The sequence below is a fragment of the Hylaeus volcanicus genome, unplaced genomic scaffold (assembly GCF_026283585.1).
Source record: "Hylaeus volcanicus isolate JK05 unplaced genomic scaffold, UHH_iyHylVolc1.0_haploid 12197, whole genome shotgun sequence".
Classification (NCBI taxonomy): Eukaryota; Metazoa; Arthropoda; class Insecta; order Hymenoptera; family Colletidae; genus Hylaeus; species Hylaeus volcanicus.
In genome coordinates this window covers 148357-171893 of record NW_026533147.1, presented here as the reverse complement: position 1 = coordinate 171893, position 23537 = coordinate 148357, and the positions used below count along the sequence as shown (strand labels likewise).

Below are 23537 nucleotides of genomic sequence, written 5' to 3'. Positions count from 1 at the left end.
ATTCCAAAAACAAAATTAAGACCAACGAAGAGTAAAGCATGATTTTTCTCAAGCTACAGTTGTAAAGGGTTCTAATTTTTCTTCTTTAGTGTTTCAACTAAAACAATCATCTATCAAGCGTAACGAACAAAAATTGTGCTATTGCTCCCATTACAATCCAATTAATATAGAATAAACGATGATTCATAGATCGCATCGCTTCTTGAGGAGCCTTATAATACATAAGGGGAAGGAAAGGTGCGGCGCGCTGAAAGCCTTTTGTAAAGTGTTGACGAGCCACCTACCACAAAACGAAAGAACAATACTAAGACTACTTAACTTGATTAAGTCATACATGCGAAAATTGTTTTGATAAACGTGGTGTAACGAAAACCATTTGATACACTTTCAAGCCACAAAAAATTTATGATGAGATTTCTCTAATAATAAACAAAAATAAAACAAGTGACACAGGTTTATTTTTTTCTTCTTTTTTCTTTAAACAACAATTTGCTTCAAAAATGAAAGAAAAATTAAGATTTTAATATGGTTGTAATATTATTATTTTTATAACCTTAAATATTTTTTTTTTCGTAAACCGATAGGTCAGGATTTTCCAGATTTATAATACGTACAAGGAATCTTTGTAACTAGTATGAAAAACAGTTCGAAATTGTAAAGTGTACCTAATGTTTAAACGTTTTCAGAAACAATTAAGAAACAACCGATATGTTGAATCTAAATTCATAGATAGTGATGAGACTTCAACGGATGGATCTGAGTCATGCCTGAATATTGATGTTCCTGAGAATTTGTAGGTTTTCAAAGTGTTTTAGCTTAAAGGGCTTCAATCACAATTTATACAAATTCCCCTTTACTCTCAGGTCGGAATCTATCGTTGATGAAGACTTTACTTCTAGTTATTCAAAAATGGATGATCATACTTATGATGAGGGTGATCAAAAAACTATGAGAGGAAAGTATAAATGCACGTTATGTGCTAATCGGCTTCTACTAACCGATCAAACCCTACAGGATCATTTACAGTCTAAGGTTACTTATCGAGATCTAATATTTTATTTAAAGACTTTTAACAGAAACATTTAAAACGTGAAAAACAATGGATGATAGAACAACGAGTAATCAGTCTGCTTATTTGTGGAGAAAAACAACTTTTTTTGCTTTTATAGAAAAAAGATACTAAAAAACTAGAAGATGAATCACCAAAAAATGGAAAAATTATCAATCGTGGAATTTCGGAACAATGTAAACAAAAAAAAATACTTGCGAAAAAAAAGTATGTTTTTTTTTTTTAATTTTTAAAATTTTTTTCGTTATTAATTTTTTTTTAGACGTGTAGCTGAATTAAGTGTTGAACAAATCCTTGCTAAAAAAGAAAAATTTCGAATTAAAAAGGAAAGGCGTTTAATTAAAAAAAACAAGGAGGTTTTATTGTGATGCTTGTTCTTATTTAAAAAAGTTCTCAGTATAGTCTAGTGCAGATTTAATTTTTCTAAACACAATTCTACAACTGTTTTCAAACCATCATAAAGTCCGTTACAATATCTCGTTATACGTTTTATAATTCGTGCATACATTGTACAGCTAGAAGACTATATAATATTTGGCGAAACATCTTAGTTAAACAGGACAACAAATACAAATTCATTTATGTTCCACTTCCCAGATTAATGGGAATGGTTAAACGTAAAATTTTTTTTGATAAAAAGGAGATACCACGCCAATGTTGTTGTTACGAGTTATTCTATTAACGTTTCAAAATTACGGTTTAATAAATTAAGTATTGTCTTTTCAAACTAATTAAGGTTTATTGAAATTATTCCAATTAAGACATGAACGTGGTTTGTTAATTTGAAATTACCTAAGGTCATAATGGTATATTTGAAAAATACCTTTTAAATAATATGGTAATATTTCACCAAATAATTTGTTTATAATAAAAATCTCCTCTTTTATCAAAATTTGTAGGTTCCATTGTTTTCATTTACGCTGTGTATTAAGATCTTGAAACTGTTCACCAGTTGTGAAAAAGTTTAAGTACCTTCTCTGCAGCGGAATCAAGCGAATGAATCGTAATTTGTATGAAGGTTTAGCAAAACTTAGCACTCATGAAGTCTCAAAAAACTCCGTATTCTACAATCCCGCTCAAGTTGTCAATCGAGATTTATCCTTACTTGTTCTTAAAACTTTTGCTAACACACTGAGTGAGGAAATTTCAGCTTTACCAGATAACGTCAAAGAAAAATTATTAAAGCGTGAATGTCAAAAACTTTTAATCGTTGAACCATTAGCAGCAACTGGTAAATCGAAACAATGATAGTTGACATGAAAATAACTTGTCACTAATCCAGGTTTAAGATCAATTCGTTACGCTCTCGAACTACGTGAACATATTAAATATATTGTAGCGGGTGACTTGGATCCAGCAGCTGTGCAATGTATTGAAAAAAGTAGAATTGATCACTCCATTGATTCTATGTTGTTCACAAGTACACTATTTTAAATGTATTTTTTAAATAATAAAAATTTTATTAGGTGTTTGTTCTGATGCTAATAATTTATTACACTTGAGCAAGATTTTTGGTGTGAAGGGTTCTCTTAATGTTTTACAAATGATGGATATAAAAAACTCAAAATACCGCTCTTTAACTAACCAAACGGAAAATGCTTCTTGTTTAATAAAAGAAACTTTCAACGTGATTGATTTAGATCCATATGGTAGTGTTGCGTCGTTTATTGATGCAGCAGTCGTAGCAATAGAAGATAGTGGGCTACTTTGCCTAACATCAACGGATATGCCCATTCTATGTGGTAACAATCCAGAGGTTAGTTTTTACAAATACGGCGGAACGGCGCTTAAAGCTCCTTATATGCATGAAATGTCTTTAAGGTAAGTAAATAGACAAATAACTTTTATCGTTATACCTTTCTCAAATATTTCATTTTACTAACTATATTATTTTTATAGATTATTAATAAATGCTATCGCCGAAGCAGCTGCGCGCCATCAACGAATTGTCGAACCGATTCTATGCTGTAGTATAGATTTTTATATACGTTGTTTTGTCCGTATACGAACGTCGCCCTTCCAGTGCAAATATAATGCATCCAAATCTTCACTAGTGTACCAATGTGCTTCTTGTCCTGCTTTCACCATCAATTCTATGGGAACATTTGCCCAAGCAAAGAATAACATCAAATTTAAAGTACCACAATTGCAAGGTGGTGAGTTAACACTTTACCAAGATCACTTTACTTTTTCTGTTGTTTTAACGACACGTATTGATATTTTCTATTTGATTTAGTCACATCCGTCTGTGATCAATGCGATGGAACTAAAATTTACGTTGGGGGCCCCTTTTACTCTGGACCGCTCTATAACAAAGTAACCAGTGTGTGTAATGTATAAAAATAAATTTTTATGCTTGTTAATATAATCATAGGATTTTATACAGCGTTGTATCAAGAATATCAATGACCCTACGATATTACCGACTTTAACAATGCGACCTAAAATTCTAGGTATTTTAACGGCTATATCGGAAGTAAAATGAAATTGCCGTTTTCTATTTTAATAAATTTTGTATGTTTTTTTTTAGGAAATAGAACAACCTCCACTCCATTATGATTTACCATATCTCATGAGTTCTATTAAAACTGAATTAATGAAATTGTCGGATTTTAAGTAAATTGTTAACTTGAGTACAGTTCTTTATGACGTTTCATTTTTACTATACATAAAAGATCCACGATACGTCATTTAGGATATAATGTTTCTCATTTCCATAGATGTCCACAATCAATTAAAGTATATTCCCACTTTTCTTTTACTTTTGTTATTTTTTACCTTACCCTTATTTTTTAGACAAATGCACCAAACACAGTCATATTTGATATTATACGACAGTGGGCCTTAGTATGCTTTTAAGTCACAAAATTTTACATTGTTATCATATCGATATTTGATTTTAGGACTATCCACCCAAAAAAAAAGACCACTCCTTTTTAAAAAAAAAAATAACGTAACATTTAACTACTTGTTCAATTTTTTTTCTTTCACATGCTTCTTTTGTTTTATAGTACCGAAGACGTAAAATTAAAATTAAGCTCTTCTTCTACTGAACCCATTCGGGTACCACGTTGGCTTCCTAATCCTGAATCACACTGGGGTATCATATTTGACATAATGTAAAAGAAAAAATAAAAAAAAATGTGCAGGGCCCAAAAAGCGAGCTAAAATAATGGTAACCGAATGCAGTAATTAGTTTTTGTTCTTCAATTTTAAACGCGTTGTTTAATTCAAATAATCTATGATTTTATTTAAGTATTACATCTTCTAAAGTAGTAGCCAATAATAAGCTTTTTTTGTTTTTTTGATGAAGCGCATGCTTATTAAAATCAAATTGTTTCTAAAAATATATTTTTGTCGTATTAAAAAAAACGTATCTCTAATTATTTACTTTGGTTGCTTTTTATATTGAAAAAAAGTTATAAGAAATAAAAAAAATTTGGTGAATCAAAAATAATATCAATAATTTTTTTCGAGTTTGGAATAATGTTTAGTCTACACTAAATGTATGCTTCTACATTAAAAACACTTTTAAAATAAGTTTACTTTTTTTTTTAAAGTTTTGCTATCTTTTTATTAATACTCTTATATTGAAGTATACAAAACTTTTTGCATAATGATTTGCGTATTTCCTTTTCATGAACTTCTTCTCATCAAGCTTAGCTCTAGCGGTTGCTCAATGTCCGAGTTACAATAAGACTTCTGTGATCGTCTTTAAATAAAATGCTTAACAAAAAAGCTAAGTGTAAAGTAAAAATGAGCTAATATTTATAAATTTTATAAATATAAAAGTAAATTTAAAAGAATAAAATTTATTTTGTAATGAAAACATTATTTAATTTGTTTTAAAAAATTGCCCCCACGAATATTATGAAGGACCAAAAAAATATGCATTTTTTTTTTAAACTGAAAATATACAATGTCGTTGAAAATTCCACAAAGTGTGAAATTTTCCTAACACGTTTACAACCTTCTCTAGAGCATTCTATTACTGTGAATAATACTGAAAAATAAACTGCAGTGCCGAACTCTCTTGATCATTGAGAAGAAAAGATAGTTTAGAAAAAACCATACTACCACAAGTTCATGACAACGTGTCGTAAAATAACACTTAAGGAATAGCTTTTAATTTTTCTTACATTTCACAAGTACGATTGTTGCATTAGTGTTCGAAGAAGAGAATGTGCGTGAACGCATAGATTGCCAAAGTGTATGATTTTAGGTGAAATGAAGGCAATGTATCAGAAGAAAATATGTTATTTAATAATGTTTCTCCTTTAAAAGTTTTTTTTCGTTAATTGGAGAAACAATAAGTTATTTAAAACAAAAAACTTATGGTATATTTTTAGAACGAATGTATATCAATAAATTTAACAAAAGAATAAAGTCAAGGATCCTTATAACATGTGTTTCAGTTTTTACTAATTAAATACGAAAAATTCCAGGTGTCAACCTTAGGAAATTAATGCAAATGAAGAAACATCATAGAAAACGCAGATTAAGCCAATCAAGTGCATTTGGTGATGAAATTATCATAGTTCGTTCCCTAAAAGCGGAAGATCAAAAAGAAGTGATGCGGATATGCCACAACTACTTTCGTTCATTATGTATTGCAGCGGTGAAATATTATTGCTGCGCACATTTTCGAGATCTTGTAGCTTTGGTTATTATAAGTAAACTATTTCAGTCATGGAAGGAAGTTGGAATAGCGTCGTTTTTATTCATTCTATATTTGTTTATCAGAGCACGGATAGAAATGGAATTTTATATATTATTTGAATGTCCAGATTTGAGAGATCTGGAGAACTATTATATGAGTGATTCCAGAGGGCATTTTTGGGTGGCGGAGTCACATCATCACAGAAAAGCCAGTGACACTCTTACTACAACAGAGTCCAATTGTACTAAAACTGTGTCGAGCTATGAAGAGTCTTCTTGTAAATCTCCGGGTATTATATGTGTTAAAGAAGTTTTAGGATGCGTTGGATGTGCTCCAGTGCGTGATGATGAAACGGTTGTTCAGTTGCTGCGTCTTGTAGTTAAAGAAGAAGCCAGAAGAATGCGCCATGGAAGTCGTTTACTTGCCCAATTTGAAAATTTCGCTAAGCAAAATAATTATAAACAAGTTCGATTATATACAAACAACTTGTCATCAAGTCATATGAAATTTATACGACAACATGGCTACATTGCGTATCAAACAGTTCCTCGTTCATTAATGAGAGGGTCCCTTATTGAATGGAAAAAAAAATTACAAGAGCCATCTGCAGTTGGCTCCTATTTCATAGACTCCACTGGCAATCCAATTAAATCGAATTTACAAACCTCAAATGTTGATGATGCTATTCCTTTTAGCTTGCGGAAACCACTCGGTTTTTCAACAAGTACATATGACGAGAATCGTCATAATTGTGTACCTTCTCGAGTAACAACTTTGCAGGACTAATTATTTTATATTGTGCGGGGTATCCAAGCATATTTTATAGATTGATTGTGCACGAATAGGAATTCTTATTCACATATTTTTTCATTGACACAATCCTTACATAACGTTTTCTTATCGCGCGTCTTGTTGTGTTACAAATTTTCCATCTTTTCTCATTGTAATGCTTTCTATAAAACTTCTATTGGTCTCTTTAGCTATTAAACACAAGATTCTTTGGCGGTTTTCAAAAAGAAAAGGTTCTTTTATGAAATGTTGTTACCAGCTATCTTTCCTGGTCATCGTCAACTTGGCTGGCCCACAGTTATTGTTGCAGTTTGTGTACAATTTAGAGTATAGTTTTACTTTTTGATTCCTTTACATATTTTAATTTTTTTTTAGCAAACCTTTTCTAGTATCTGTGTTTGCATTGAACACTTTTGATTGTTTTTTTCCTTTAATAATTTTCATTCGACATGTTTAAATACTTATTAATGTTGTGATTGTGGTAAACAACAAATTAAATACGTTAACAAAAGTCGTTTTCTATAAAAAGTTAAATTAAAACTGCAGCTTTGCAATGACTTCTGCTATCATTCAATATTGCTGAAGAATAAACCGCAATCTTCTGACTGCGTCTGCATCCCACTAATTTGAGTGAAGCGTCTTGTTTCGGGCTGACATTCTTCAGAGGTGACATTCAGTGTACTAAATTAATATTTGATAGTAAATATTTTTATCGGTATATAAATGTTTAACGTTTTTTTATTTGAAGAATCTTAAGTTTGAACCGAAAAAATAGAGGTAGAATACATTACGGAGAAAGATACAGAAAAAGAAAATAAAATCTTTTTTTAATCAAACAACAAGACCTGAAATTGATGTAGTTATGTATGATTAACGGTTCCCTCTTTTTCTCGCATTTCCTTTTTTCTCTTTGTCCTTTTTGTAAAAACAAGTGTAAAGGTAGAAAATAAATGTAAAGGGTTGTAATATAGGAATGCACAATATTTACGAAACATTATTTTAATTTTTTGTTTTTAAGAGCTTATCCATTTTCGAGAATTATATAAAACAAATTGTTGAGGAATAGAGGAGAAAAATCGCAGTGTTATTCGTCAAACGGAGTATAATAAAACATTTGCTTAATGCTTGAAGATATTGAAAAGTTAAGATTAGTAAAAGTGAAAACCACCGCGACCGTCTTTATACTATTTTAAAGGAAAAAAAAATGTTTTAAATTATTTTAAACAGTAAAAGGTCATTAAATGTAGAAAAGTTTTTAGCCTTAAATTATGACTTCATGTAACGTGTCAGATAATCTATTTGTTTCTGCAAATGATCTATTAAATGGTAGCAGCCAAATAGAATAAAAAAAACAATACCTCCAAAATATTCAAACGCTTATCTATAACTTGTTCTCTCATCAATTCGTTACTAGAATTTCGTTGGTAATCCACTATAAAGAGAGTCACTGAAAGAATTAAGAAAAAAAAATATTTTTTAAATACCTCATTTCAAATTTTTTTCAAAAATATAAGTTACCCGCTATAAAATATACAAAAGCTTCTCCTAAAACTCGTGTACCCTACATTGATTAAACTACGGTAAATATGAAAAGTATTACTTTAAACAAATAGGATTAGATAAATATTATATAAGGAGGTGCCACCAAAAAGAGCTTGAACTAAAACAAAGTCACATATACCAGCAAAACTGCTCGCGAAGAATCAAGTTTGGAATAGTCATCAATGGAGTATGCTGTTGAGTGATTGTCGTTCGAATTCTGGCTTAAACGATGCTCGAATTGATGAAACCTTCGATACAAGAAGAGTACCGTATCATAAAATAATAGAAAGCTGATTAATAAAAGTTTTTTTATCCTAAAAGGAAAACCTACATTCTCGCGAAACGAATACAAAAAGTGTGAAATCTTCTATTGTTTTTAGCATAGTATTGTAGATATTCAGCTAATGGTTTAGAAGCTTGACGTACAGCCAACTGAAAGAATCATAACCTAATCACTAGAAGCATCTCTTTTTATTTATCCACTATAAAAATTTGTCAATTCCTTCGGTACAAAAAACTTTGGAATAATTATCTTTTAGTATGCTACTTTTAGGTAAACTTACCGCTATAACTCTTCCAAACGGTAGCGGCATTTCAACAATAATCTGATTATCATATCTGATTGCGACGAGCTTACCAGTACTGAATAGGCATGTCATAGTATCCAATGAATTTAGAAGAACCCGCTTTACCACGTAGCAATCGAGCTATCAGCAGAGATTATCTTTCCAAAATAAAAGTAATAGTAAAGTTGTTTAAGCACGTTCTATACTCTCTTATTTGTATTTTGTATTCTTATGTCATATGAACTAGCAATTAGAAACAGCGCACAAACAATGTGTTAAAAAGTGTACAACTAAACTGGAACGAAGTCAATTAATTGACAAACATAAAAAAGAAATCCAGGTTTTGAAAAATGCTATGGATATCGAATTGAAGCGGAAGTGTTGTGACGTATCCTCAAATCCTTCCACTCTAGAAGAATCAAACAATAAGCAATCTGAAACCTGTCAAAAAACATCAGATGCTCTTCAGGTACTACACCCGGAAAATGAGGCGCCTTTATTTTATAAATCCAAAAATATTTTAACTGAAAAAAAAAAAAAAAAATTGGAAAAACAACTTGCAAAGTCAAATTCAATAATTGTTTCAGGAAAATCTCTCTCCGATGGTATATCTTATACACTAAGAATAATCTATATATAAATTTATAATTTTGTAATTTTTAGGATTAACTTCAAGACAAGCAGAAGCTGAAAAACTTGGCGAAATCATTAAACAAGATGGTCTTCGTATATATTCAATAGCAGCTGATGGACATTGTATGTTTCGGTACGCAGAATGGAGTAATTGTAAAATAAAACAATCTTTGTGTGTGTGTTTTAGAGCCATTGAACATCAACTTAAATTGAATTTTTCTGAAAAACTATGGGACTATAAAACATTGCGTACAAAAGTTACGGAATATTTACGAGAAAATAAAACAACGTTACTGCCTTTTTTTTTTGATTCGTCTGATAATGCAAGTAATGATTCTTCCATATGTAAAAAAAAATAAAGGAAAACATTTTGTATTTGTCGTTCTCTATACAATTTATCTGACAAATGTCTATAGACGAGTACGATGTTCACTGTAATGGTATTAGTAAGGATACATGGGGGTTAGTAGTGCAAAAACATTTAATTTTTGTCAATCTCCACATTTTCGCCTTTCAAAAAATTTTTTATTTTTTTTTTTAGAGGCGAACTCGAGTTACGCGCATTAGTCAATATTTTAAAATATAGTATTCATATTTATTCGGTTTCACCTCCCTATAAATTAGTTTACGTATGTTATCATATTTACCAATAAATATTTTTAATTGCTGCCTATTCCTTTATTGTAAATTTTTTTTTTATAGACGCCAGATCAAGATAACGATTCACCAAAATCTAATACTATTTTACGACTTTCATTTCATAAGCATGAATATAATTCTGGTAACATTTGGTTTTTAGTACATTCACATTACATTACCATTTATTTTTTCATCGTTACTAGGACCACATTACCATTCTCTTGTTCCCCTATGAGGAGAAAACGATTGCAAAGTACCTGATAAACCAGTGAAACAAAAACATGAAGTACTAAGATTTAATGTTAAAATAATCTTTCTGTTGATTAGAAAATCGGAAAGTGTTTTAAGAAATCTTTTTTACTTAAACCCAGTGTTTAGGAGAATATATAGTTTATCATGTTATTATAAAGGACACAACATTTTTGATAGTTACATGTAAAAATACCCTTATAAAAATCTTTAGTGTTATTTTCATACAAATACCAAAAAATTCATGGCACAAAAGGACCGTGAAAATTTTTTGTCTCCGTTGTTTGATGCTATACATGTTTTAAACACGGAGGGAATCATTCCACCCAACCCAAAGGCACCTCTATTTAGTGATTTGAGTGCGCATGATTGCTTAAATAACTTTTTGATAATTATTCACACACTTTAATTTTGTATCAGTTAAAGCTGAATTTTTACTTCCGTTTTCTTTGCAAAAAAAAAAAAAGTTATTAGACTACGATGAGTGGTTTCCTACCGTTTCGCCGCAACGCCAGATCAATATTATGCGTAATCGTGAACTACATGAAAGTGAGAAGGAGCGTTTTTTTTACTTTTCTTGTAATATGCAATGTGTGCACATATTATTAGTAAAGCAGTTAAAAGCCACAAATTTACGGAAAGAAAAAAATCGGAATCACGATCATTTTCTAGATTCTTTGTTGGGTACATGTTATGACATTGTTTCTCTAAATTTTTTTTCTTGTATTATTACAGATATTAGTTCTGTCGTACTTCAACCCCTGTATAAATGTATTTGTAAACGAAAGAGTATTACAGTACGCTTGTGTGAAGGACGGAAAACTTCAAATTGTTCCAATTTAAAAACATTAACGGGTGTTCCTTTTATTGTGACAAGATTTTGGGATATGTTTATATCGACTAAAGACAGCATCATTTTCATTAGGTAAGAAATCTTTTATATTTCTTATAGTAAAAAAAAATGGAGTAGAGGGTTATGGATCCATACTATCCTTTTTTAAGAAAATGCTTAAGGATGAAGTTTTTTATTTTTTATAGAAGTCAATTTAGTGTAAAAAATTTCCAACTCTAGTTGTGGTTTTACTACACAAAAAAATATCTTTGTAACCCGACCAAATTAAAATAAAAAGAATATTAATAATATTTTCTGCAACAACACTTAACCTTTTTAATTCTAATAAGATTTTTTATTACATTGTTATAATAGGTTGATTTGGTTAAAAAGTTTAATGTTTTTTTTTTTTTTTTTTTAATTCGGAAATATCTCTTGTTTTGTAGATATTATGAGGTCATAGTGCTCTGGTTGGCGTTAATAATTTAAAAGAAGTCACGTGTACTTTAGTATTATACAGTTGTTGTTAAGATGTATTTAATTCAGCAACATGAGAATATAAAAAAAAAGTGATAGAAATAATAAGTTGTGCCTCTGTTTTTTTTAATTCAAGAAAAAATTTTAAAACTATAATTTATAATATCAAACCTAGTATGTTGTAACGTTTTGAAAGGTTTCTAGGTAAAGATTTTTTTAATAGATTCTATTCAACTGATTCAAAGTGTTTTCATATAATTACAGTAAAGCTTACGTGAATTGCAAAGCTTTTGAAAATTTTTGACGTAGCAGAGGTTTGTACTCTTGCATTTATCATCAAAACACAGTGTTAGTGCTGTTTTTTTCTTCTAGGAAAGAAATACATTGGATGTCAATTGAAAGAAGAGTTTTCTAATCAGATAATGAACGATAATGGAATTTATTGTAGTCCAGAGAATGTAGCACTGCAGAATTCATCATCACATGTCCAAAGTTTCAATTCATCTTGTCGAGAGTTTCGTAGTTCTGACGGGCATGAAACATTATATGCTCCCTATGGGGTACCTTCATGGATGATAAAAGAAATGGTTCCATTATATGAAAAACCGAATACTCGTTTTTTACAGCCGCAATGCAAGTTGAATCAGAAAAATCAAATGCATAGACAATCGCCGGTCTTTATGCAACATGAAAGTAAAAACCAATTTATAATATTGTTTAATGACCAATGAAAATTATTTTGTGTAGATGCTGAGGACAGTACACTTAATCATTCGACATTGTACAAAGAAAACGCTATATGGAGCGACTCATCTTTCGGGGAATCACAAACAAAAATGGAACCCGTTCTATCAAAAAAACAATCATTGGTTTTTAACACAGATTCATATGAAACAAGCATATCACCTGTCGTACCAAAATTTAAATTTTTAAAAAAAGGATCACGAAATCCTTTCATAAATGTTCCGAAAAACGAGAAAAACGGCTTTCGGTATAACTCTGTCTTAGACAGTGACCATCTCAACAAAAACAAGGTAGCGAGACGTTAAATTTTCTCGTTACCAGCTGCAAAAAATGTTTTGCAGGTGCAAAATAAAGTCACTCAACATAAAGAATTTTCTTTTTTGAGTAAGTCGCCTAGGATTGATAAGGAAAAAATGCTGACAGCTTCTGGCACAACAACCTCATCTAACGGTAAAAAGAATTGAATAGCATTGAAGAAATATAGTTTTGAAATTATTTTGCTTGTTATTAACAAGGTGAAACAACAACATCGTCTTATGCCAAAACACTGTGTTTTCCCTGCACTACTGAACAGAATCAGACGTTAAAGGAAAATCGAAGAAAAAGTTATGCTTCTCCACGTTGGAGTGAACATGTTTTTACAGGACAGGAAAGAAATGATAATGTTTCGTCTAAAACAAAAAAGACTGATACAAAATGTTATGATATATCTGAAATTCCGAAGACAGACGCAGAGGGGTACGATACGTCAGAAACGAAAAAGACAGACATTGCTCCAGTTACAAAAAAAGTTGGGTCTAACAAATGCATTATAGAAAAATGCTTAAGAGGGAACAGAGATATTTTGTCTGGTTCGGAATTACCTTTAAAGCATCATAAATGTCCGACATATGACAGATCATGCCTTAGTTTGCCTCGATTGTCTGAGGTTATGCTAGGTAGCAATAGTAATGGTTATGGGATGATGAAACGTCGAGAGATGCTTATAAAAACAGGTCAAAGTTCTGGAGTGCGTGCAACACGATCAGTTTCACCCAGAATTCAACCTAATAACAGAAGAATAATGACTCCCGGGGGGTATGAATTGTTTTAATGTCTCAACCTATGCTTTTCTTTTGTAGAAATACCGGTAAAAATATAAGAAAGTGTTAAGCTTCAAATAAAAGAGCAAGTTTTTGTAGTAAAGTTACATGCTTATTCTTTCACAAAGTTTGATACATTTTCTCATTTATCTAATTGCGTTATTATTAAGTAGAAACTAGCGAGTTGTATGTCGTTATCGCCCAGTTACAGGTACCAAATTGATTTTTTCTTTTTTGAAAGATAAAAAATCTGAGGTTTTACAGAGAGAATCACTTATAAAGGATTTGCGATATCAAAAATTCATCAACCGTTTAGGTCATCTCTTATATAGTGAGACATTGAAAAACAAAAGGCTTGCGGAAAAGTATAATAATCTACATGAAGGTACAGTAGTGCAAAATTTTAAATAGATCATTTTAAATGTTTTGGTAGTGGGAGTTCAAACGGATTTAATGGATAACTCTATTTCTCTAGTCGGGTTTTTCTTGTAGTCGGATTTCATATAGTTTCATTTTGTGATGTTTTCAGATAACGGACACACAAGAACAGGAGTGTACAAGAAATTTTTTTAGAGGTACGGTGGTTGTGTAAATAACATGTTGAATTGTAATACGTATTGATATAGTTTGCCGTCGCTATATTGTGTGAATATACATTTGCTTATTATATAGTTAGTGAAGAGGATCAAGACGCGGCATTATGTAAGGGTGACGGCCACGTTCGTAGATGGTGCCAATCTCTTTGCGTGTCATTAGTTGAAAATAATGTATTCAATTTAATTAAGGCTTGGAAGCCTTTTAAAATGGAGTTAGAACGTTTGGAAGCACTCGAGCACTCAAATCCTTTTATATTTTCGCAATCAAGTAAGCGACATTTTCAGTTTTGTTGTATTGATAAGAAACCCTGTCTCAGAGGAATACATAAAAACTCAGACAAAAAATGGATTCATAGTAAAAGTATAATAATAAATTTTTTTGTTTGTGCTTTCAAATTATATCTTTTTATATCAAGTGTCCTTCACGTGGTTGGAATTTTTTTTTTTGTGATAATGGCGATATACGTGGAGAAAACGAAGCAGGCTTCAGTGTAAGCTTTAATTGCTTTTGATTTTCTTTACTATTCAAACATTTCGCAGTACTATCAGTTTGTAAAGGATAATGTCTATACAATAGAAGATTCGTCTGGGATAGTATATAATTGGTACACAAACCAAAGCCTTGTTCTAAATTTAATTTTTTGTGACGCCAGTTTCCATGATGGCCAGCTTGATTGCGTCTATCCTGACGGTTCAGTTGATGTTAAGGTTTGGGAAAATGGTGTGGAAGATTAACTAGATGAGTTTTTCCCCTAAAAAATCAAATTACGTCATTTTTATTAGTGTTTTTGAACTACTGAAAAAAACCCCTGTAAATTTTTTCATCAAATAATTTAAAAAAAAAATTGTTACGTCCAATAAAAAAACTTAGTTTTACATTTTGTTACTGTAAGAGTTAGGAAAGAAACATTAGTGCAATTTGATATAGTGTAATTGCCGTTCTAACAGAAACTATAGAAACACAGTGAATGTATTAGCTAATTAATTCAATTTTTTTTTGTATAAAAATACGTACCAACGCAGCATTGGGCATTGAATAGTTTTTTTTCTTTCCCCCTCTCTCTCTAGTCTATCTACAATGTATATAAACCTTCAATTATAATTCCATTCTTGAGTAGCAAGACTGTAGCTCATTATAGAAGGAAACGCTTAATATGTGTGTAATGCATGTTGTTGTATTAAAATACTTGAGGTTTTGTGTACTCCATTAAATTTGTTCATACAAAAAATTCATTTTTGACGACTTATTATCAGTACATTGTGTTCAACAAATTGATGTTTTGATTTTTAATCTGCGTATTGTGATGTTTGAAAGAATAAACTAAAAAGATTTTTGTATAAAAAGATCAGCTCAGTTTAAATTAAGATAACAAAACTAATTCAAATAAAGCCTTAAAAAAAAAATCATACAAAGAAAGGTGAAATGGCACAAACTAAAGTGAATAAATTCATTTTTTATTGAATATTCAATATAAAGATGTCAATACAGTGACTTTAAATGGAGAGATATTTCACTTTGCAACATCAAAACACAAAAACAGTTATTTGAACGACGCGTGGTTGGATAATTATGATTCAAAACGACATTGAACTCTACAAACAAGTGTCTTATAGATGATCCAACAACGAGTATTTTTCATGCAATCTTAATCGGGCAGATAAACTGCAAATTGTTATCTGAAGCTTGACATCAACGTGGTATGACAAAAGGTCAACACTCGGGTGTTTGCTATACATCTTGAAATAAAACATTTATTATGTTACTAGGTCGCATTCGGAAAGATTTAAAACAAATTTTCTCTCAACCTGCTAAGTATTTAAAGGAGTTATAAATTTAAAAGCGAAGCAATTTTTGACCTTTAAGGTAATTACCTGGTTCGTTTTGTATAGTATCCTGCTCTTTTTATCATAATATAGTGTGGAAAACGATGAACGTTTTTCAAAACATTATGTGAAATATGACACATTTTAAGTTATAAGAGAAAATTCGGAAGACATAATACAAAGTTTTTCTTAATGAAGATTTTCGTTCTAACTTTGTCTTTAAATTGTGTAGGTAAGTGCATTGCAAGTCAGAAGGAACTTGATTGTCATTAAAATACGCTTATCTCTTCATAGATAGTCTGCTGATGTCTCGTATAGCTTATAAGAAATGGTTTTGCGACAAACATCATTAATAAGTAAAAATGACATGTCAAGTACGAGCTATAAAGAAAATTAACATGAAACTATTTTTTTTGTCATTGCAACGTTATGAAAGGGAGTCACTGTCTATTTCCTGATATTTAGAGACATAGCGGAAAGTGTGGGAGATATAAAATAAAACTTATTTTATCGAGAAATGGTTACCATCTATGCAAGGTAAAATAGACTTGAACCTTATATTATGGAGGTTATAAAAGGCTTCCTCCATGTCGTGTAGTTTAGGAGAGCATATCACCTAGAGAAAGAAGTGATTTGTTTTTAAGAATAAACAGCTTCAATTACTAAGGAGTGTAATGGGGGTCCAAAATCATACGATTGCAATTCCTCCAGAGTTCCTAAAAATAATACACTAGAAGTGATAATTTTCGAGAAGCGTACACAAACCGCTAACAATAAGTTGTGATTGAAGATTTCCAATGCGGGCCATTCCAAAAGCTTTGGTATGCGGCTGACACACTGTAAAGAAAAATTTGATTTCAATGGCATATACTTTAAAAAAATTACCCATTTGTTTTTTCGTGTTTTCTAATGAAAAAAGCTGATCGATGGCTTGAGGAATTGTCATAAATCTATGGGTATCGCATGTTAATAAATACAAAAAAAAAAAATTACTTTGGTGGCTCGTATATAGAATTCTGTAGCATAAGATTTTCTACAGTTTGTTCTTTAACCTTGATATCTGAAAGATACATATAGAATAGTTTTAAGATACATTGTTTCATTACCAAGTAAGCATAATGTATGAAGTCCAGAAAGCATATTTTTCTGAATCTTCTCGTAAACGCTTTCAGGTATCCAATTTTCAGTGAAAAAGGGAATAGAAACAACTTCACCAAACAAATAAACCTGAAAGCGTTAAAGAGCGTTTAACTTTCGCTTTATCAGTTTAAATTTCAAGACTATGTAGTATTTCATAACAAGACCTTACTTGAAGCCCGCAACTGGAAACAGCGTTGATCATAGAAGCATTATGAATAACGTAAGTTTTTATTTTTAACGTTTTAGCTCGAAAAAGTAAGTCCGAGTGGGTTGTGGCACTGAGATTTGATTATTTCGTAAAGATAATAAGTGATACTTGAAGGACAAGAAATTACCATAAGGGGTCGCCCACAACAAGAAGAACCACTGTAGAAGTCTTAGCCTGCTCAAGCATATGGTCGCACTTGGACTCGACAGATTCTCGATCCATCGATTGAATTTCTCGACCATAAAATGTTTCCTAATATCATGGTTGAGTTTAATGTATTGTTTCAATAATGAATTTGCATACTAATCGATCCTTGTCACAAAACAGAATTGAAGTATAGCATTCTAAATAAATATAAGAAGCTGATTTGATAATTTCAAATGCTCTTAACGAAATATCTTTTTCATCATATAAACCTAAACCAATAAGGTATAATGCCATTTTCTCTTTTGTCAAGGGATGTCTTGGTTGTTGAAAAGATTGAAAAGACAATAACACTTTTTTTTACACCAATCGAAAAATCTTGCTGAAGATTAAAAATTTTCAATAAAAGTATAACGAATTTGCTGTCCACTAGAGATAAATAGATATGTTAATAGACACTAAAAAGGATGCTGTGACAACCTAATGACAGGTTAGCTTCATTTTTTTTAAGGTGTTGTAGCGAAAACTTTAACAAATTATAACCACTCTATTTTTTAAAAGTTTTAAAATATTAAAGCTTTTGAAAACCTTTCATTAATAAAAGGTTAGAATGACTTTTGAGCGTAAAAGTAATAAAAAAGAAAAAGTTATTTCAAAAAAAGTCGTAATTGCTCATAAAAAAGATGCTTCGTGCGTGGAGCATGTTGATCCACCTATTAGTACAGTAACAATGGCTATGTGTGATCCTCCGACACCGATATCTACTTGGGAAAACCAAGAATCAACTATTTCAAAGTGTAGTCATGGCGAATTTAAAATATCTGTGTGGAACGTGAATGGTATATAACATAAAACAAATGAATTAGCGTTCTATCCATCTTAATATTTTCTCATTGTGTAAAGGCATTCGTTCTGTGTTAAAACCTAATGCTTTGTTCGATAATACAGCGCCTTTACTGGGTAAAACAAAAAGAAATGTCACTTTGATAATAATTGGCTTTTTCATTCTAGCCTACATTGAAAAAGAAGAACCAGACGTTTTTTGTATTAATGAAACGAAAATTCACGCAGAATTAATTGATCAGTTTAAAGGTAAATCGAGTGTAAAAAAATTTAGTTATTAATGTTTGACAGATATTCTTCCTAATTATAAAGGTTACTTTGTGTGTTCGGAAAAAAAAGGTAAGCGTTAATAATTAAAAAAGGAATAATGTAGGCATGATATTTGGCTGTGTGAAAGGTTATGCGGGAGTTGCAACGTTTATTCACACAAACGGTAATGGAGTCATTCCTACAACATTTTGAATAATTTTCTGGCAATGCATTAATATAAATCTTTTTCTAGTAACTGCTGAGTTAATACAGGAAGGGCTGGGAGATGCAGAGCACGATGCTGAAGGGCGGTCACAAACGTTTCGTAAGCTACAAAAAACATAGCAAACTGTTTTCGGAAGCTCTAGATGTATATACATACAACTTGCGGATTAAAAACATCATTTTTATTTTAGTGTGTTCACATGCATTCTTGAAACATCTAATTTGTCATCAGGAATTACTCCTTCAGGAAATATTCCTTCGTTTTATCTTGTCAATACTTATGTAGTCAATGCAGGTCAGGGTTTAACGCGGCTTCATTACAAAATCACTTCCTATAATAAAAAACTCTTGTACGTTCGATTGACAGTCATATAGTTTGATGTTGAATGTTATGCAACATTATGGTATGACTTGAATCATATGACACTATTCCTGTAATTTCCAGCAACTATTTAAATGAATTGTGTCAAAGCCACCCCGTCATTTGGGCCGGTGACCTTAATGTGGCGCATGAGGTATAGCGATAATGAAAAAAGAATTTGTTTGTTTATGAAAAACAAAACAAAAGAGAAAAAAGTCGATCTATTACATTGCGAGTCTTTACTTTAAATAGATTAAAATAAATTCATATCATAACGTATTAACCAATGACTAAAATGTAGTTAGCTTAGCTTTTTAAATTATGGCTGATAACGTTTTTATAAAGAATCAAAAGGATTTTTTTTTTGTATCAAGGAAATAGATATTTGGAATTCTAAAGGAAACCAAAAGTCATCCGGTCATACACCGCAAGAACGGTAAAAATTCTTGTCAATTGTTTTAACAGCGTCAATATAAAATTTTAGTTTATCGTTTCATGAGTTTTTAAAAGATGGTAAATGGTTCGATGTTTTTCGGAAGTTGAATCCCCAAAAGATTCAGTATACATACTGGTCTGCTATGTAAGTAGAAATACAACAAAAATGATTAGAGCATAACTCTACTATGTTATTGATTGGAAAACAGGCAACGTCAAAACTTGGAAAAAAATCGTGGATGGAGAATCGATTATTTTGTAGTTACAAATGATATTTTTTCTCATGTTCATGAAATGTTTACTCGTGACTTTGTAAGGGTAAGCCCCAAAGGAGAGTTTTTTGTTTGGTTGTTTTAACGTCAATGTATAGGGAAGTGATCATTGCCCAATAGTTTTAACCTTAAAAGAAAAGGATTTAAAAGAAACAAGCCAATCTGAATAGGTGGATTGTGATTGGAGACTATACAAAAAGAAGGGTTTGCTTTAATACAAATTGCAAGCGAGAATAGAAATTTCTGGTTATAAGGGACATAAATCTTGCAATTCTGGATGCGTAGAAACTGTCAGAGTTGAACGTTGTAAGGTAGCGAGAGAGAGAAGAAGCATGGATACAATAAGCTGAAATTCAAATTGTTCTAATCGTTAGTGAATTTTATATTTTTTTTACCTTAAGTAAAAGAAGACAAAACCATAAAAAAAAAATTGTAAATGCAGCCGTACAAAAATTTTCTTTCCATGGAAATCTGATATGTAACATGGATATTGTCAAAAAAAAACGACAGGGAAAATGAATGTTACTGGGGAAGTAAGCAGAGGAGTTGAGACGTCAAAGGTAAAGCTACAAATCCTAAGCGTCTAGTCAGTGAAGCACACAAGAGGAGACAATGATTGACAGAGAAAAAATGTACAGTCAGTGCAAGAAGTGGAAAGTTTACCTTGAGCAAATATGAGGAAACGAATACACGGAGCGACAAGGTACTTTCCATTGTTGCAGATGTGTTGAATCGTGCAGGAAGGTGTCAGGATCTCTTGAAACAAGAATATCGGCCCATAAAGCCTGCAAGCATATTAAAAACAATTAGAGAATAATTATTATTTTACTTCTCGGTAGTAATTGAGTGTATTTGTTGGTAAAAAATTTAATTTCAAAAGAAAAAAATGTTTTGCCCAATCAACAAAACACTCTAATAAAATCATTCCCACCTAAAGAAAAAACCGTAAAATGTCAATAAATCACGAAATAAACAAACTCTTACAATACAGGCTAACACAGACCAACAAGAACTCAAAGGTGTTCTTATGGAAGCTGCTAAGCGGAAAAAAACGTTAATGCCATCAGCAAATAAATAAAAGCGTTCAACAGCATCAGACGCCACGATAGAAAATAAACTTGTTCTTGAATACTTCTTAAAAACCTAAAAACGATTGTGCCAATTGGTTAGTAAAATAATTTTCAAAAACCTACTGTTGATTTCAATTCCGCGAAATTGTTTGAGGTTACTATAAGAAACATAACGGAATCCGAAGAGTTAATGGATATATTTAACAAGAGAGCTCTCAAAAGATGCATCAATGAGTGTACAACAACGTAAACAAGAACTAGCTAAAGCGTACATAATAAACAAAATGGATACTCGTAATAAAAACTTACACAAATAGAAAAAACTAAACGTAGAACCATAGTAATAAATTTTTGATAGTTTGCTACGATTGAGAAAAACTAGAAATCACAAAATATGTTTACATTAAACGTCTCGTTCACGTTTCACTTGATTTATCAAAAAAAAAAAAAAACCTACTGGAGAAACACCTGATAATATATTTTTAGAACAGTGCTGCTTCATGTTAAAAGACATTTTCACAAAAAATGTAACAACATTTCGGCAAGGGAAAGGTGCTGTTACGGGATTTTGGTTAAAAAGAAGGTTTAAAGAAGATTTTTGTTGTGTTAAGGATTTAAATGTGGTTTTAAAATTTTCAGGTAGCAAAGATGACGGTGCAGTTGCTGGAGAACAAGAATTACGAAAATTTTTATTCGAGTCATTAAAAGTCGAACTTGAAGTATGAAATAATTTATTTGGTTTTGACGAAGATGTATAATCTACAAAAGAAAGCGATACAATTTGTCGCATCAAGGAATCAATAGCATCCCTTCCCAAAGATCTCCATAATCTTTCAAAAAGTTCTAACATATTAAATATAACATAAAGCTTCATGAAGGATTGTGCACGTATGCAATGATAAATATCCGATACGTCAAAGAATTTGTTGAATAAAAAAATCCCCATTATAAGTATTAGTGTACGGGTTAAATCACAGGCTTGTGGAAGAGATAATGTTGTTTGAACGTTCCACGTACAAAAGAATTTTGAGGGATTAACTAAAAAAAAAAATTTTTCAAGTACATAACAAAAAACTGAATTCATGAATTAGAAGAAAAGTATTACATATTGAATATGGTTGTACCAAATATTTAAAAAAAAAACTAGATGTTTTAACATATTTGCCCAGGCATTTTTTTTGTTTAGTTTGTTGAAAAAACTTTATCTGAAACGGCGATAAACTCCAAGAACAAAACAGCACGCTCAATTTAAATAAGGCTACTAAAGCCTAAAACATTTTTTTTTTAAATGAGAGAATTATTTTTGAAAAAATTGATTTACCTGCAATGGCATTATAGTTAATTCATACAAAACGCATTCTAAACAAATACAAAAACCTAATACCAAAGTTTTTTCAACACGAGTAGGAACATGAAATAAATCACGAATACATGTCTAGAATGAAACATTAAGTCATTGAAAATAATACACTTCAATTTTCGATAGCATACATTTGGAATAACATCCTGGGTAACATACTCTTTTTCACCAGAAGGACATTTTGCTGGTGTTTTGACTACTAATTGCCTTGGAAATCTTTGACAGAAAAACTCATCCCAAAAAAATGTTTTAAACAAAAGATTAGGCTGGTTCAAATTTGATATGTTACAAGAATGACATTTTATAACTCGACTAAATTGTTTCACATTGTGTTGAGATTTTAACATAAGGTCTTTAGCGGTGTTTGAACTCATGTCAGGATGTGAGTCCGTTAAAATGGGCGCCGTGTCACATATCATACTTTGTACGTTTCTTTTACGTAACGAATTTTTTTTAAAATAATTTTTCAAGGTTCAGAATAGGTTTTGTAGTTGAATTGTCGAACGATAACAAAAAATTGATTTTCGTAAGAGACTTACTTCAAGGGAATTTATGCAAGTACTTGTGGGTTCAAAGGAAGCTTTTTTTAACATGAAAGAATGTTAAGAAAAACATTTAAAGGACGCATTTAAAAATTTGTTTACCTTTTTTAAATGGTTTAAATATTCTCCAAATGTTCACGTGACTTGGTTTGTTTTTAATGATAAAGTAAAAATCAACAGATTTATCTTTTGGTTGAATCCGACTAAAGAAATTTAATAAAAAGCGAAATGGCACTTTAACAGGCAGATATTTGTCCAATAATTACTTGTTGTAAATTACGGTAAATAAACTAATGCTCTCGACACTGCCAATATATAAAGGTCATTTTTGAATAAAACAAAAGTCACAAGTTTGTGACTAGAAAAGACGACGCAGGGATAGAAAGGCTCCAAAAAACGTGTGATAAAGTCATCACAGATGGTCTTACAATCAAAGAATGAAAAAGTAAAACATTGACTACTTGAACAGTCAGTTTAGTTGATCTTTTCAGATATGAACCTATTTAAGGAAACAGTAGCATGATTGGTTTCATTCATTGTCATCAGCAAATATTTTTTATCCATTTGATTGTAGGGAAAAATAGAAATATTCGTGCAGTGTACTATGTTTATGTTATAAAATGGTGTTGTGTACAGGTGTGGAGGTGCAACGCTAATCAGAAACGTTTTATAAAAGCTTGATTGAGTTCACGTTAAATTATTTAAGGTTGATTGTTGTAGTAAGGAATTTCCATGCGGTTTTAAGAGTAATAGGAAAAAAATATAAATAGTATTTTCAATGATCTTTTGAAGAAATTTTTTACACACTACTTTAACGTAACGAAACTTTCCAAAATTTTTTTAGTCCAATTATATCATTATCTCGTATGTTGGTTTCAATGAATTAACTTTTTCAAAGGTACCGCTTAAACCTGCAGATGCATTCTATATATTTTTTTTTTGAATCTTTTTTATATATCATGGTATAATTTTCTTCTTAATGATTT

The 23537-nt window shown here is 30.9% G+C and overlaps 6 protein-coding genes and 1 long non-coding RNA gene across 23 annotated transcripts; 4 read left to right on the top strand and 3 right to left on the bottom strand.

Moving 5' to 3' along the window:
• Positions 1-54: 54 nt before the first annotated feature.
• LOC128882880 (uncharacterized) lies at positions 55-619 on the bottom strand. 2 transcript variants are annotated; one of them, XR_008458596.1, is made up of 3 exons: positions 554-619; positions 335-419; positions 55-280 (listed from the first exon to the last, which is right to left on the bottom strand). It is a non-coding gene; the product is annotated as an uncharacterized LOC128882880 (long non-coding RNA). The 2 variants fall into 2 exon arrangements; XR_008458595.1 differs by lacking the exon at positions 554-619 and having other exon boundaries at positions 335-470.
• On the top strand, positions 552-4520 carry LOC128882879 (tRNA (guanine(26)-N(2))-dimethyltransferase-like). Of its 4 annotated transcripts, XM_054134690.1 has the most exons (18): positions 552-632; positions 687-793; positions 864-1032; positions 1077-1118; positions 1170-1276; positions 1332-1907; positions 1969-2300; positions 2352-2489; positions 2536-2890; positions 2969-3225; positions 3306-3385; positions 3444-3545; positions 3600-3685; positions 3745-3808; positions 3866-3916; positions 3973-4022; positions 4081-4169; positions 4219-4520. In XM_054134690.1, the coding sequence occupies exons 7-18, from the start codon at positions 2066-2068 to the stop codon at positions 4263-4265; spliced, it is 1554 nt and encodes a 517-aa protein (XP_053990665.1). In that variant the 5' UTR covers positions 552-632; positions 687-793; positions 864-1032; positions 1077-1118; positions 1170-1276; positions 1332-1907; positions 1969-2065; the 3' UTR covers positions 4266-4520. The 4 variants fall into 4 exon arrangements, with proteins under 4 accessions (XP_053990665.1, XP_053990667.1, XP_053990664.1 ...); XM_054134692.1 differs by lacking the exon at positions 552-632 and having other exon boundaries at positions 661-793; positions 2536-2825; positions 3093-3225; XM_054134689.1 differs by lacking the exon at positions 552-632 and having other exon boundaries at positions 661-793; positions 1332-1964; positions 2022-2300.
• A 1305-nt stretch (positions 4521-5825) lies between these two features.
• Positions 5826-6515, top strand: LOC128883101 (uncharacterized). The gene has a single exon (XM_054135110.1). The coding sequence runs from the start codon at positions 5826-5828 to the stop codon at positions 6513-6515; it is 690 nt and encodes a 229-aa protein (XP_053991085.1).
• A 1527-nt stretch (positions 6516-8042) lies between these two features.
• On the top strand, positions 8043-13618 carry LOC128882966 (deubiquitinase OTUD6B-like). 9 transcript variants are annotated; one of them, XM_054134861.1, is made up of 14 exons: positions 8043-8567; positions 8614-8643; positions 8701-8799; positions 8874-9231; positions 9290-9392; positions 9447-9586; positions 9676-9721; positions 9801-9888; positions 9962-10040; positions 10102-10506; positions 10568-10696; positions 10757-10831; positions 10883-11072; positions 11426-11771. In XM_054134861.1, exons 3-10 carry the CDS (start codon positions 8728-8730, stop codon positions 10131-10133), a joined length of 918 nt encoding a protein of 305 aa, XP_053990836.1. In that variant the 5' UTR covers positions 8043-8567; positions 8614-8643; positions 8701-8727; the 3' UTR covers positions 10134-10506; positions 10568-10696; positions 10757-10831; positions 10883-11072; positions 11426-11771. The 9 variants fall into 9 exon arrangements, with proteins under 9 accessions (XP_053990836.1, XP_053990837.1, XP_053990834.1 ...); XM_054134862.1 differs by having other exon boundaries at positions 8614-8799; positions 10102-10151; positions 10226-10506; XM_054134860.1 differs by having other exon boundaries at positions 8063-8098; positions 8154-8567; positions 8614-8799.
• A 2361-nt stretch (positions 13619-15979) lies between these two features.
• LOC128882969 (diphthine methyl ester synthase-like) lies at positions 15980-17534 on the bottom strand. Of its 2 annotated transcripts, XM_054134867.1 has the most exons (10): positions 17354-17534; positions 17178-17302; positions 17012-17120; positions 16809-16929; positions 16696-16762; positions 16588-16652; positions 16468-16539; positions 16366-16418; positions 16228-16318; positions 15980-16156 (listed from the first exon to the last, which is right to left on the bottom strand). In XM_054134867.1, exons 1-10 carry the CDS (start codon positions 17489-17491, stop codon positions 16143-16145), a joined length of 855 nt encoding a protein of 284 aa, XP_053990842.1. In that variant the 5' UTR covers positions 17492-17534; the 3' UTR covers positions 15980-16142. The 2 variants fall into 2 exon arrangements, with proteins under 2 accessions (XP_053990842.1, XP_053990841.1); XM_054134866.1 differs by having other exon boundaries at positions 15980-16318.
• A 187-nt stretch (positions 17535-17721) lies between these two features.
• LOC128882968 (uncharacterized) lies at positions 17722-20355 on the top strand. Of its 2 annotated transcripts, none has more exons than XM_054134865.1 (12): positions 17722-18033; positions 18098-18154; positions 18206-18286; positions 18350-18376; positions 18435-18470; positions 18540-18611; positions 18744-18861; positions 18957-19026; positions 19247-19308; positions 19357-19452; positions 19517-19625; positions 19678-20355. In XM_054134865.1, the coding sequence occupies exons 1-12, from the start codon at positions 17805-17807 to the stop codon at positions 19747-19749; spliced, it is 1029 nt and encodes a 342-aa protein (XP_053990840.1). In that variant the 5' UTR covers positions 17722-17804; the 3' UTR covers positions 19750-20355. The 2 variants fall into 2 exon arrangements, with proteins under 2 accessions (XP_053990840.1, XP_053990839.1); XM_054134864.1 differs by having other exon boundaries at positions 17805-18033; positions 18329-18376.
• On the bottom strand, positions 19788-22997 carry LOC128882965 (transmembrane anterior posterior transformation protein 1 homolog). 3 transcript variants are annotated; one of them, XM_054134851.1, is made up of 14 exons: positions 22818-22997; positions 22654-22754; positions 22141-22589; positions 21971-22084; positions 21755-21917; positions 21107-21687; positions 20959-21027; positions 20773-20910; positions 20564-20722; positions 20409-20510; positions 20243-20364; positions 20106-20162; positions 19975-20050; positions 19788-19925 (listed from the first exon to the last, which is right to left on the bottom strand). In XM_054134851.1, exons 3-14 carry the CDS (start codon positions 22426-22428, stop codon positions 19827-19829), a joined length of 1968 nt encoding a protein of 655 aa, XP_053990826.1. In that variant the 5' UTR covers positions 22429-22589; positions 22654-22754; positions 22818-22997; the 3' UTR covers positions 19788-19826. The 3 variants fall into 3 exon arrangements, with proteins under 3 accessions (XP_053990826.1, XP_053990827.1, XP_053990828.1); XM_054134852.1 differs by lacking the exons at positions 22654-22754; positions 22818-22997 and having other exon boundaries at positions 21971-22026; positions 22141-22217; XM_054134853.1 differs by lacking the exons at positions 22654-22754; positions 22818-22997 and having other exon boundaries at positions 21971-22026; positions 22081-22189.
• Between the last annotated feature and the right edge of the window lie 540 nt (positions 22998-23537).